This window comes from Bos mutus, chromosome 11 (assembly GCF_027580195.1).
Source record: "Bos mutus isolate GX-2022 chromosome 11, NWIPB_WYAK_1.1, whole genome shotgun sequence".
NCBI classification, from domain to species: domain Eukaryota; kingdom Metazoa; phylum Chordata; class Mammalia; order Artiodactyla; family Bovidae; genus Bos; species Bos mutus.
The window spans coordinates 75,423,801-75,436,688 of NC_091627.1; the positions used below are offsets into that span (position 1 = coordinate 75,423,801).

The 12,888-nt window shown below is 42.6% G+C and overlaps 1 protein-coding gene across 4 annotated transcripts in view; it reads left to right on the forward strand.

The window, feature by feature from the left end:
* The window catches only part of FSHR (follicle stimulating hormone receptor), a 196,572-nt gene that overhangs the window by 122,533 nt on the left and 61,151 nt on the right, over positions 1-12,888 (forward strand). For 2 of the 4 annotated variants that reach the window (XM_070379601.1, XM_070379605.1), the window contains exons 3-4: positions 1,128-1,202; positions 3,553-3,627. The exons of 1 other annotated variant lie outside the window; for it this stretch is intronic. In XM_070379601.1, the coding sequence (XP_070235702.1) occupies positions 1,128-1,202; positions 3,553-3,627 (150 nt within the window). The remainder of the gene's footprint in view (positions 1-1,127; positions 1,203-3,552; positions 3,628-12,888) is intronic. One more of the 4 variants, XM_070379602.1, reaches the window with a different exon arrangement.

Below are 12,888 nucleotides of genomic sequence, written 5' to 3' on the forward strand. Positions count from 1 at the left end.
CACCCCCTGGTCCCCCTCCATGTTGCCAGCCCCTGTGCTCACAGTCATACTTCCCCTCCCCCAACAGGCCTTTTCCCTGTCCTGCTCTCCAGAACTTTCCCTTGATCAAGAGCGTTTCTAGAGCTTCTCAGCAAAATCTCAGGCCAACAGACAGCGCCTTGCCTGAGCCAATTTGAATGCACACCACCTATGAGATTTTCTGAAACTCTCTCAGCTGCCACATTAAAACTGCATGAGAGTCTTCCTCAGGAGGCCTAATAATAGCATGTTTCATCTTTGAGCCACTTTATAAACATTAACTGGTTAAGTCGCCCTTCTCGCCCTTCTCTCCTCATAAGCTCTGGGCTTCTGCAGAGTGGACTTCATCATCTACTCCCTTCCAATTACTCTAGGAGCAAACAGGCTGGGACCTGAAGGATCTTTCCAGGGTATTTTGGGCCAAGCAACAGTAATGTCAAAGGTCTTGCAATAACAATCTCCACTTGGGTAACAGCATGGATGTGTATTTAAAAGAGACTAACTCGAGGTTCTCGTTTTCCAAAGCAGCACAGCAGAGAAAACTTGCCTCCATGGCTAGGGTGGGGTCACCAAACTATCACCCATGACACCAAACCCAGCTTGCCATCTGTTTTTATGGATAAAGTTTTACTGGAACACAGGCATGCTCATTCATTTACATGGTATCTATGCCTACTTTTATGCAACAGTATCAACTGAGTAGTTGCAACAGAGACCAAATGATTCATAAAGCCAAAAAATAAAAATTTTACTACATGGTCCTCTAGAAGAAGTTCGCTGATCCTGGTCTATTAAAAGTTTTTTTTCACCCTGTATATTCCCTAAATACTTTTAATCAAGTCTCTTTCCCTCTCTGGGCCTCTGTGGCTACACCTATAGACTGAATAATTTCTGACCAGACTCACTGCTTTGGGTTCATTCTCTCATTGTTCTATAAGTATTAGCATCTTATGTTAGCTTCGCCTTATTATTACAGCTGACTTCTTTGCAAGCAGGAGTAGAATTCTGTGTGTCTCATAAATCACTATAGGCACAAGGCTCCAGGCTGAGCCCTAAATCCATTCTGGACTGTAGCTGAACTGACTTGAATTATATTTCTTTCTTTGCAGAGAGATCTCACAGAATGATGTCTTGGAAGTGATAGAGGCAAACGTGTTCTCCAACCTGCCCAAACTACATGAAATGTAAGCAAGACTCTATGGGGTTTTGCTCATGCCTGCTTTTGGTAGTAGCCTTAAAGTTCACTTATATTCCTGGGAGGCCCTGGCTCTGCTCTGTCCTCAGACTCCTAGAATTTCATTTTAGTCTGTCAAAGTCAGTCCAGTAGGTGCTGCCATGTATCTGCCTGGTGACTCGGGTACTAGTTCAGAGCTTAGTCTTATTCTGCTTCTTCCTTCTCAGGGTTTTTTTGCATAGTAAACTCAAGAACCTAGCTCTGTGACTGCACATATTAATACTTCCAGCTCATCCTCTCATTCAAATTTGTTCCACAGTCAAAGCCCAAAATAAATTCCTCATGATGTAGTTGAAGATGGGCAGTCTTAGTTTGACTGCTAGCCTATGCCACATACTCACCATGGAACCTTGGTCAAGATGCAAAATCATACTAAGACTTAGCTTTCTTTCTGTAAAGTGGGAATAATAAGATTGCATGCCTCATAGGATCACTGTGATGAACAAATGAGATGATAAATGTTATGTAGATCTAACACATAAACTGGCATACCAGTAAGTTATCATAACAATCCTTGGCTTCTTTACTACTCCAACCAAATGTATTTTCTCTTGTTGACATTCTAGTTTTATATACATGCCAGTACTCACACAGATACACCTCTGTTGCATACCAGTCTAAAGTTACTATAAATTATCAAAGCCAGATGAGACTTTGGAGACAGGTCCAAATTTTTCCAAAGTGTATTCTGTGTATCATTAAACAGAAAATTATCATTACAAAAAAGGAAAAAGATTCTATGGTCAAATAAGTTAGACAGACTCACCTACTGTAGGAAAACTCAGAGTCTGTAATATGCACACATGCACTTGGAATCTCCAAGAAGGATACTGTATTAAGAGTTTCTCAACTAGTGTCATTGGAAAGGTTCCTCTGTGAAGCACTGACGAATATCTTACAAAATTCTCAGAGAACACAGTTAGGAAAGCCACTGAACCACTTTCCTAATTTTACAGATGAGGAATGAAAGACAGAGAGAAGTTGTGAAGCTTGTCTAGTCACCCAGCCAAATCCACAGCAGGCTAAGGACTTGAACATAAATCCCTTGACTCTTTTGTATCTTTTTAAAAACTTCTTAGCATTTGCCAAGCATATATACACACATGCATAATTGATATACGCATACATACATATATATGAATTTGTTTAGGAATGACAGTCTGTCCATTATGACAGACTCTGCCCTCCCTTTCCTTTTCTACCTCCCACTCTCATTCTTCTTCACTGTCATTAAGCCTCTGCAACTGACGCCTTCCCTCTCTCTCTGCTTGGCCTCTCCTTACCCTAGCTGGGAAGAGAGATCTGACCAGGGTCTCAGAACCCACAGAGAGTATCAGAGAAGCGAACCAAAGGGCAGCCAGCCCTCTGCGCAAGGTCAAGTAGATGTCCCTCTGTGCAGCTCAAGGGCAGTGGAGCTAATGGGATGGCTCTTTCATCTCTCCCCCACATGGAGAGTGCTCACCTCCATGTAACACTGCCTGTATTTAAAATGATTAATTACCTGGTACTTGGATCTGCGTAGCTACAGGTTACTGCAACATTAAAGCTAATGAAATAGGGAGGAAGTAATTAACACAGAGCATCTCTGCAAATATACATTGATCCCGCCAGATGAGGAAAGGGCAGCCTCTCTCTGTCGGAATCCAAATGTGAACATGCCCACCTCCAGACTATTGATCAGGATGTGGCGCAGGTCAGCCCAGGGCAGAAGCCATCACTTCCCATGAGCTGTGAGAGAGCAGCCTCCATTCCAGCATGAGGGACTCACTGGCACTTTGCCACCTGCTGTCTGCCGGGACTGCACCGTGAAAGCCAGAGATGTTCACTGCTTATCCCCTAATCTTCATTTTCCTTTGACCTTTCACTTTACTTTTCTCCAATCTCCTTTGACTCTTCACCCTCTTTGTTGCTGTCCATCCCCTTCTCTCGTCTCCCAGTCAGAAAAAAAACATCATTTCCCCATTAGCCTCATCCCTGCCTTCCTCAGACCCTGGGAGATCCTTACTGGTTAAACACTCAACTGAGTTCAGGGTGAAATGACTCACCCAGCTGTGCTTTGTTTGTCTCTGATGAATAGATTCCAGGAAGACTTCAGTGATGACAGTTATATAAGACAGGGTTAATATTTTGTTTGCACAGTTTAGTATAGTAAAAGACACCACATGCATGCTCAATCTTTGTGGAAATGATGGATGGACAAAGGGTGAATAACTGATTAACATACTCTTCGCATAATAATGAAAAATACCATAGCACTCCTTACCAGTAAGGTCATGTGCACGTTCTTTTCTCTTTCACAGTAGAATTGAAAAGGCCAACAACCTGCTATACATCGACCCTGATGCCTTCCAGAACCTTCCCAACCTCCGATATCTGTAAGAACTTCTGTATTCTGGTGCCCCTTCTATCATCAAATTGTGTACTCGTATTTTAGCAAAATATCCATTTGCAACTCTGGGGAGCAACGGCTTGTAATCAAAGATGTGGGGCAGAAAAGGAAGTGAGGAGACACTTGCTGGTGGGTTTTAGTTTAGCTTAATGAGTAAATTCCACTGACATAATTGCATTTGATTTTCATTTACAAAAGCAGACATCATAAGGAATGCCATTTGCATTAATGGGATTGTCACACAGACCTCTTGCAGAATTCAGTCATAATTTAGTGTTAATGAGATACAGCCAAAATTTCTGCTAGCATTTAGCTTGTGACCTTGACCTCAAAGGCATCATCTCTCCTGTTCTGCGTGTAAGCATTTTTTCCTTTGATGGATTACAATGTTTTATATTAAAGTTTTGGTTAATAATAGACATGGTATTTTTATCAGCAGAGAGATTCTTGGTGTTTGAGCTCCATCCCTTGGGCCTGACTCTATCTGCAAAAACATTGCTTCTTCCACTCAGCTTTCAAATTAGCTAAGGGCTTGACAGAACCCTGAGTGCTACAATGGGACCCTGCAAAATAACAGATAAGAACTTGACCTATAGAGTCACACTTTACAGAACCATTTATTAACTACTGATCACAGGCATGAATATAACCTCTCAAAGCTTGTTTCCTTGGAAATAATAATGGATGTGTGTCTGTTATCTATTAATTTAATAAGAATGCATACTTACTTACCTCCAAAAGACAGTTTGTAAGCAAAAATGATGTATCATTTCTTACCTATTTGTGAGTTGATCAGTGAAATCCATCGGCCGAGCTGGACTCTGTTGGCCTGACCTCAGCTTAGCTCACTCATGTATCTGAACTTAGCTGGCAGGTGAAGTGGGTGCTGGCTGCCCTGGATAGTCTCGGTTTGGGATGACAGCTCTCCAACAAGTGGTATTCATTTCTAGCCAACTCACACAGGCTTGTTCTCACAGCAGACCTGGGGTTCCAAAAGAAAGAGTAAGCTTGTAAGCCTCTTGAGACTTAAACCCTGAATTTACACACCATTTCCTCTGTTGCATTTTATCATTCTTGGGACCAACCCAGATTTAAGAGGTGGAGAAATAGAATCCACTAATTGATGTGAAAAGCTGCAAAGTCACCAAGACAAGGTGTAGTGATACAGGGAAGGATAAAGATGGGAATCACTCAAGTATTCTTTTCCGGATAATTTCATGGACAGAGGAGCCTGGAAGACTACAGTCAAGCAAGACTCGGACATGACTGAGTGACTAACACTTACACTTGCAATCAATTCAAAGCGCATAAAATGTTTTGCATGGTGCCTGTGACATAATAAATGTTCAATAAACATTAGCTACTAGTGATATCTTGACTGTCCCTAACTGTTGATCTATGAGAACTGGAGTTAGCAATTAATATAATAAGGAACATTGTGGCTTAGCTCTCTGATGGAGGGAATAAAAGATTTAACAGAACAAAGTCCATATGACCTGGGATTTCGGCTCTCTGATAGGAGCCCCAGAAACAATCTGAGAAAGAAACAAAGTCTTCCACTCCTGAGTCATGTCAGGCAGGACCACCTTCACTGGCATTCTAACAGGGCTCCATGCTCAAAAGGGTCCCACACTCAGAGGGCCTCATTCCAGGTTTAATACTCTGCTGTCACCATCTTGAAATGCTTTAACAGTTTTGAACAGAGATCCCTACACCTCACAAGTTATGTATTCAGTCATGCTGAGAGGTCAGCGCTATGAGCAACTCAGGAGTCCCGGCTCTTTAAATGGACTTTGCTATACTCTGCAGAATCTAACACAGGTTAGGTACGCCACAGTGGAGGAAATCTGAGGTAACAGAAAAGGCATAGGCCTTAGGATAAAAAAAATCTAGAGCCTCATCCTGACTCCACCATTCATTCTTGGGCCAATCACTAGACCTCTGAGATGTGCATAGCTTATAGGACTTTCAAGTGAGGTTCACGTATGAAAATATACTGTTAACTACAAAAACATTAATAAATGTACTAGGTATTTGTAGGATGGTTATTTCTGGCCAACCAAAGTCTATAAGTCTAACCTCAAAAAAAGTCCAGTAAGGGTTTAATAGAGAGTTATGGTGATTACTAAGACCTTCAGCTTTCACCTAGGGTGCTTAGCATGGATTCAACAAAAAAGAACTTTGGGACATGCCTTTACATTTAATGGAGCAGTATAGAAAAGAAAAAAAAAAAAACTATACATGACATCAGAAGGACTGGGTTCCAGATAGGATGCTGTTATTTATTAGCTAGATAAACTTTACCTTCTCTAAACCTCAGTTTATCTATAAATTGGGTGGTTATAAAAACTAAATAAGATTATGCCTGTAAAAACATTTTACAAATTGTTTTTAGCATATAAACCATAAATAACTATATAAATATAAAATTATTAGTGCCTATTACCCAGGTGGTTTCCTTCATTCCTTCTTTTTTTCTCTCCCTCCCAATTTCTATCCCTCCCTTTCTCCTCTCTCCTTCCTCTTAGAAAAATTGAGTGGAATAGGGGTGACCACAGAGCCTTCAATACAGCAGAACAAAAGAGAGCTGGGATATGCAAAGTGAAAGTGAAAGTGAACTCGCTCAGTCATGTCCGACTCTTTGCGACCCCATGGACAGTAGCCTACCAGGCTCCTCCCTCCATTGGATTCTCCAGGCAAGAGTACTGGAGTGGGTTGCCATTTCCTTCTCCAGGGGATCTTCCCTGGATCTTCCAGACCCAGGAATCGAACCCGGGTCTCCCACATTCCAGGCAGACGCTTTAACCTCTGAGCCACCAGGGAGTGGTGGGATATGCAAAGGGACACCCCTATTCACAGACTGTCACATGTGGCTCATGAGAAGCACCCTGCAGAGCAGAGATTCAGGAAGAAACAACCCTCTCATACACACACATGTCACAGCCCATGATGATAATAGCAGGTCTGCGAATGGGGAACTGGGAAAATCCAAGGGATGGGGAGTCATTGCGAAGTTAAGAGCTCCAGCGTTTAATATTAACCTGTACTTTGTGGCCAGCGCCATTCATTCTTATTAGCAAGAAACCCTCAGCCCTGTTTCTAGGGAGTAAGGGCAAGAGAGGAACTTAGGAGTGTGTATGTGTGGAAAGCATGGCCCTAGACTGAAGGGGGAACTCTGGCAGAACAGAGAGGATGAAGCTCTGACTTTGACTCTGGAAGAGCTGAAACCTCTGCAGTCTATCATTAAGTCCAGACTCCTCTTTGTATCCTTTTCTCACTTTGAGGTGTTAAGTAATCCTCAGTCTTACCTGACTACCCTGTCAAGTCCAGACAAAACTGGAGGTGACCGATTCCAGCCACATCTGTTCATGAGAGGAGGTTATCATTCTCAGAGTATCTGAAACATGCTTTCTAACTGGAAAAAGAAAAGAACTTGTACTTAGTTTAGAGGAATTGTGTCACTGTCAAATGATCCTCCTGGATGGCTCTGAAAAGTATATATACTCACATAATTCCTCAGAGTATAAAGTTCTTTCACAACCACTGCCATGCTGATCCCCATCAGGAAGTTGGAATGAACAGCTGTCCCTCTCAAGCCTTTGGACTTATTGCCCAGGGCAGACTTTTCTCAGCTGCACATTGCTCCCGGTTGCAGCCCAAGGTAATCCTGAGAACTAGAGCAGCTCTGCATTCCAAAAACACTACCAGCAAAGCATCATTCAGGCTTTTCAGACTGTGGTCCTTTGAAAATATTTTTTAAATTGCTGAGAGGAATCACTCAAATTTAGAGGTGGTCCTCTAACCTAATTATGTCACGGAAACAAAGCCCAGTCAAGTTCCCCTCTTCTCCCACACTTATTTGTGTCTGGGCAGTGGTCCTGAATAGCTTTGCAATCCAGCAGCCAAGTAGGGGTGGGTGGCAATGATTTCAGGTATTTTGGGGAATGATGAACTACTTGCTTCAAGGCAAAAAAGAAACATAAAATGGATGAAGGGATCCAGAGAGGACCAGCAGGATGGAGTAGTTGTTTATTTCCTTAAGCCAGGATAAATGTTTATCAACACAGTCAGCAAAGCAGGAAACTACAAAGAGTAGGGGCGAGTTGTCATTTGACTTCAGAACACTAAATGCTGCATACACACACTTAGAAATGTTGCTCTGAAATTCTCAAACTTGATTCCACTTTATACCGATCATTTGATGGCACAGAATTCAAAATAACTAGAAATCAGTCTTCTTCATTACTCCCTTTATACTTCACTATGGAACCTGAAATGGTTAGGGGAAGAAAAAAATTCATGAATAAAGAAATGTAGTTTGACTAGAAGAGTATATATCAAAGGATTCATCTGGGTGGATTTTTTCAAGTCAATATTGTATTTACGAGCAATATTTCTTTCTTTACTGCTCTGCCTTCATGGAGCTGACCTTTTGTGTATGATAGATTATCTATTGATCTGTAAATAAGGTTTACACAATATTCTCTTGCCTTTGCATCCTGTCGGCATAATTCTCAGGCAGCTGGTTGTTGCTCTTTGCTACTCAGTAAACCATAATTTCATCTTAACAAACCTTTTACACAGCTGGGTGGGCCTCCACCCCCAACTGACAGCCATCTTCCTTTCACATGGGGACCTGTTAGAGCTTCTTAGGAGGCTGTTAAGGGCAGCTATGCCATCTGCTTCCTCCAGCCAAAGATGATTCCAGCAGAGTCTTCACTGCAACTCACCTTAGCGATTCCAAATGTTTCTTCCCCACCCCTCCCCTAAGTCTCTCTCCCTCTTTTCTGCTTTCCTCTCTTTCATTTGTTTTGGTAGGAGTGATGAAAGTAGCTTCTTGGACTATAAAAGTTAAGCCATTTGCTGGACATTGCAACAGAGACCAGGGACCCAAGAGTGGCACAGAGTAGTGGGGAAGCAGAGGCTCCAGGGCCCCCTGCTTGGGCTCAGGTCTCGGCTCCTGCCCTTCTTAGTTGTGTGGCCTTGGGTAATCAGCTTAACAACCCTAGGTATGTTTTCCTTTCTGTAAATGAGGGATAACGTTGCCTGTCTCCTAGCATCGTATTGAATGAAGTACTGAGAAGAATGACGGACATTTAGAAAATTCTCAGTATGTTGCTGTTCAGTTACTCAGTTGTGACTGACCCCCATGGAGTGCAGCACACCAGGCTTCCCTGTCCTTCACTATCTCCTGGAGTTTGCTCGAAGTCTGTCCATTGAGACGATGATGCCATCCAACCATCTTATCCTCTGTTGCCCCTTCTCCTCCTGCCCTCAGTCTTTCCTAGCATCACGGTCTTTTCCAAAGAGCTGGCTCTTCACATCAGGTGGTCAAAGTATTGGAGTTTCACCTTCAGTATCAGTCCTTCCAATGAATATTCAGGGTTGATTTCCCTTAGGGTTGACTTGTTTGATCTCCTGGCTGTCCAAGCGACTCTCAAGAGTCTTCTCCAGTACCACAGTTGGAAAACATCAATTCTTAGGTGCTCAGCCTTCTCAGTAAACAGTAGCAATTCTTATTAAATTCCTGATCCTGTCATTGACTAGCTAAGGGAGTCTGTGTAAGGGACTCCACCTCTACGTACCTCAGTTCTCTCTTCTCCTTTAAAAAAAAAAAAAAAATACCTATCTCTGAGAGTCTCGCAAGGATTAATTTGATGATGATGATGATGATGATGTGTTGCTGGTGGTTATATTGTTTTTCTCTTTCAATATTTCTAAGGTTTGGAAGGCATCTTTAACTGCTTCTTATAGACAGAATCCACTGACCAGCGTTCAAACATGAAAACATACCATTTGTGTTTCTCAAAGGAAAAAGGCATCCTCACCAAACTCCTGACAAATCCAAAAAGTTCCCTCTGAACAAGCAAAATTAAATAATCCTGCATGATCTTAACCCCTTCTTTGTTAATTCCCAACACTGCGTGTGTATGTGTGTGTGCACACACGTGCACATGCACACTCAGTAACGTCTGACTCTTTGTGACCGCATGGGCTGTGGCCCTCCAGACTCCCCTGTTCATGGAATTTTTGGCCCACAATACCATGCCATCCCCAACCACAAACTGCTTGGATAATGTTTCCTATTTTTATGTTGATTTATAATTTAGCTCTTTTTATCATACTTCATTGCATTTGAACCTCACAACAATCCAAGGAGAGCAGTACAAATATAAGCATTTAACAGAATTCAGCTGGCCTTGCCTGTACTCCCTGGGTACAGAGCTCTTCTGATAGGAATGTGCAATGTCCCTGTGGACTGGGCTATTCTGATAATTTTGATGTTCAGCAATGTTTAGTTCTCTGTGGTGGTGGGAAAAGAGCCGTGTCAGGGTTAATTTTTCAAAGTTCCGGCACAGTGGAAAGGATCAGGGCCTTCCCATTTCTCGTCCAGCGTTTTGAATGTGAATTAGCCAGTCAGTGAGAACTCATTCATTCAGTCAACCCTTCAACAATCATTTACTGAGGCCTTATTATATCCTAGGCTTTGTTGTGGCTACTTCTTGGGCATAAAAAAGATGACAATACAGATGATGCCTCTGCCCTTATGGAGCTTATATTCTAATTGAAGAGACAATGCTGGATGTCAGGTGGTAACAGTGATGTGAAGAAAAGCAGAGAAAGTAGAGTTATGGTTTAGCAAGGGTGGTCTAGAAAGGATAAAGAGGGTGACTTGGGAGAGATCCAGGCGACATCAATGGACAGCTCTCAACACAAAGTCTCAGCCTTTGAGGAAGAAAAGGCTATTTTCATTCATTAAGCCCTGAGAATAACACATCTGCCAAGCTGTGTGGCACTGGCCATAGATAAGAGGACTGATCCAATGCCTTGGCTGGGCTAGTAAAGAAAAGCTTCTTGGGAGGTGGGTAGAATTTAGCTGCAACTTGGAAAATGAATAAAATTTAGAAAGACAAGAAAGAAGGAATTTTCTGTGAAAGAAAGAGGGGATCAAACCCATAGAACAAAAAAGCATCATGGAGTAGGCAGAGGATGGGGAGATACTGAGTCTCAACTAAAAAGAAGGCATATGCTGAGGAGTTTGACTATATGAAGATGGACTGGCTCTGGAAGATTGGAAAACTAATTAAGGCAAAGAGCTTAAGCTTCAACACAGTAGTAGAAGGATAAGTTACAAGACAGTCTTACCAACAAGGACCAACTGTATAACACAGAGGACTATACTCAATATTTTGTAATAATCTATACATTAGGAAAAGAAGAATGTGTGTGTGTGTGTGTGTGTGTGTACAATTGAGTCACTTTGCTGTACACACCTGAAGCTAACATAACATTATAAATTAACTACAATTTTTTAAAGAAGAGCTTCTTCAGTAGGATGACAGGTTGACAATGATTTGGACTGTAGCTTGACAGGGAGCACGGTACAGATATATACTCAAGGGAGAACTGCTCAGGGCCAGTGGCCATAATTCAGGGGTACAGTAATAATGGGCCCTGGAGGAATAGAAAGTCTTGGTTCAGTGGGGGACAGGGGACACATTTCTAAAACAGAACCACCACCACATTATTTCCCTCCAGGTCAGACAAGGACCCAAGTGACTAGTGATTTTTGCCCACTCACTTCTAGTAACACTCAAAGCCTCCCTTCCCTGAATGACCCCCACACAGAATCACCCTGCAGTCAGCAACCCTCAAGAATTCAGCCAGGCCAGAAATCATCTTACGTGGTAGCTGTGATTATTGGGAAGAAACTAGCCATCTCCCCATCTGTCAGTGCTGTAAGTCTCTAAGGATGTTGTCATGACTACAGGGATATTTGGGCACAATGGAAATTATACAGTTGTTTCTTTTATCAGTAATCTGTCTAGCAGAGCCACTTTGCCTGATATTGTCAACTCCAGGGAAAGACAGCAAGATTTTCCTTGTGGACCACTGAGGTTCAGGATGAGATTTCAGCCTGGGCACATCAGCCCCAGGAAAGCAAGAACCTCCTCTAGTCTCAGGGCACGATTGTAATGATGGTGTTTTCATGCTCACCTCTCCTCTTCCTTCCTCTGACCTGCTCAGTAATTTCTTCTGCAAGAAGTCCAGGCCTTCTCCATCAAGACAGTCATGGCATCTATCAATTCACATCAGTATGTTCAGATCTTGATATTATTCTTTCCAAAGGAGGTGGCATATTTTTTAAAAAGGAGCCTAGAAAAGGCAATGTGAAACCCAAGAATCAATCATGATAGATTCTTGGCCATGGGGGCTTCTGAGAGGGAAATTCCAACAGGATCTACTCAAATAGCACATAACTAACCATCTATTCCATCCACTTGCAGTCTCTGGATTACATTTTCACAGGATATACTTTCTTATGAGGTAGGTATTTCCTCACCTCATTAATTTTGAAATAAGACCTGTCTCTGCCATCATCAGAAATCAGATGTGAAGACAAGTCCAGAGGGGGTTCAGAGAGAAACAGGTCCCAGATGAGCTGCGTGAAGTCAGCCCTGACCCCTTTCCTCATGGCGAGTATTACCCCTACTTCCCCCCACCCCCACAGTGATGGACTGAACTTTTCAAGTTCCAGTTTCCTCATCTGCAAAATGTAAATAATAAAATATACTTCAAGAATATGAAAGCATATGAAAGAGGGAAATGAGTTTTATGTCCTCCAAGACCTCTTCCTTTCCTCAAGTGCTTGGTGTATAACTGTGACTTCAAGAATCTGGGGATCCCAGCATCACTATCTGTCCTGAGTTCAGCATATTCAGACCAACACAAAGGGTCCTGTATGGAAGGAGAAAGCCCCTCTAAAAGATAGGAAAATCCAGCCTCCTGCAGACCACTCTTGTTTCCCAGATCAGGCTCCTCTTCACCAGGATTCAAAGAGACCTTCTAAATGCTGAGGTCCTTCAGATGCATCAAAAACATAAACCAGTTGTAAATTAGTCTTAAGTACAGAAAACTCAACTTCTTAAGCTAAAGGAGAATTGCAGAATGAGCCCTGTCACTTCGGCCCCTCACAAATGAGCCCAGCTGGCCTCAGAGGAGCCTGAGAGGCACTGGATGTGGGGTCAGGCTTAAGAGGCAAACAGCATCCAGCAGCCATTGGAGCTGGCCTGGGAGGAGGGCTGGCCCCAGGCACAGACAGAAAGAGGGACAGCTTAGCCAGTGAGAATCTGAATAGCATCAAGTGAAGCCCCATTTCTGTGGAAAATAAACTGCCGCCTCTTCTTCCACCATTGCAGCCTCAATGTTGGGAGGTTTAAAGGCTATCTTGGTCCTTCCAGACCAT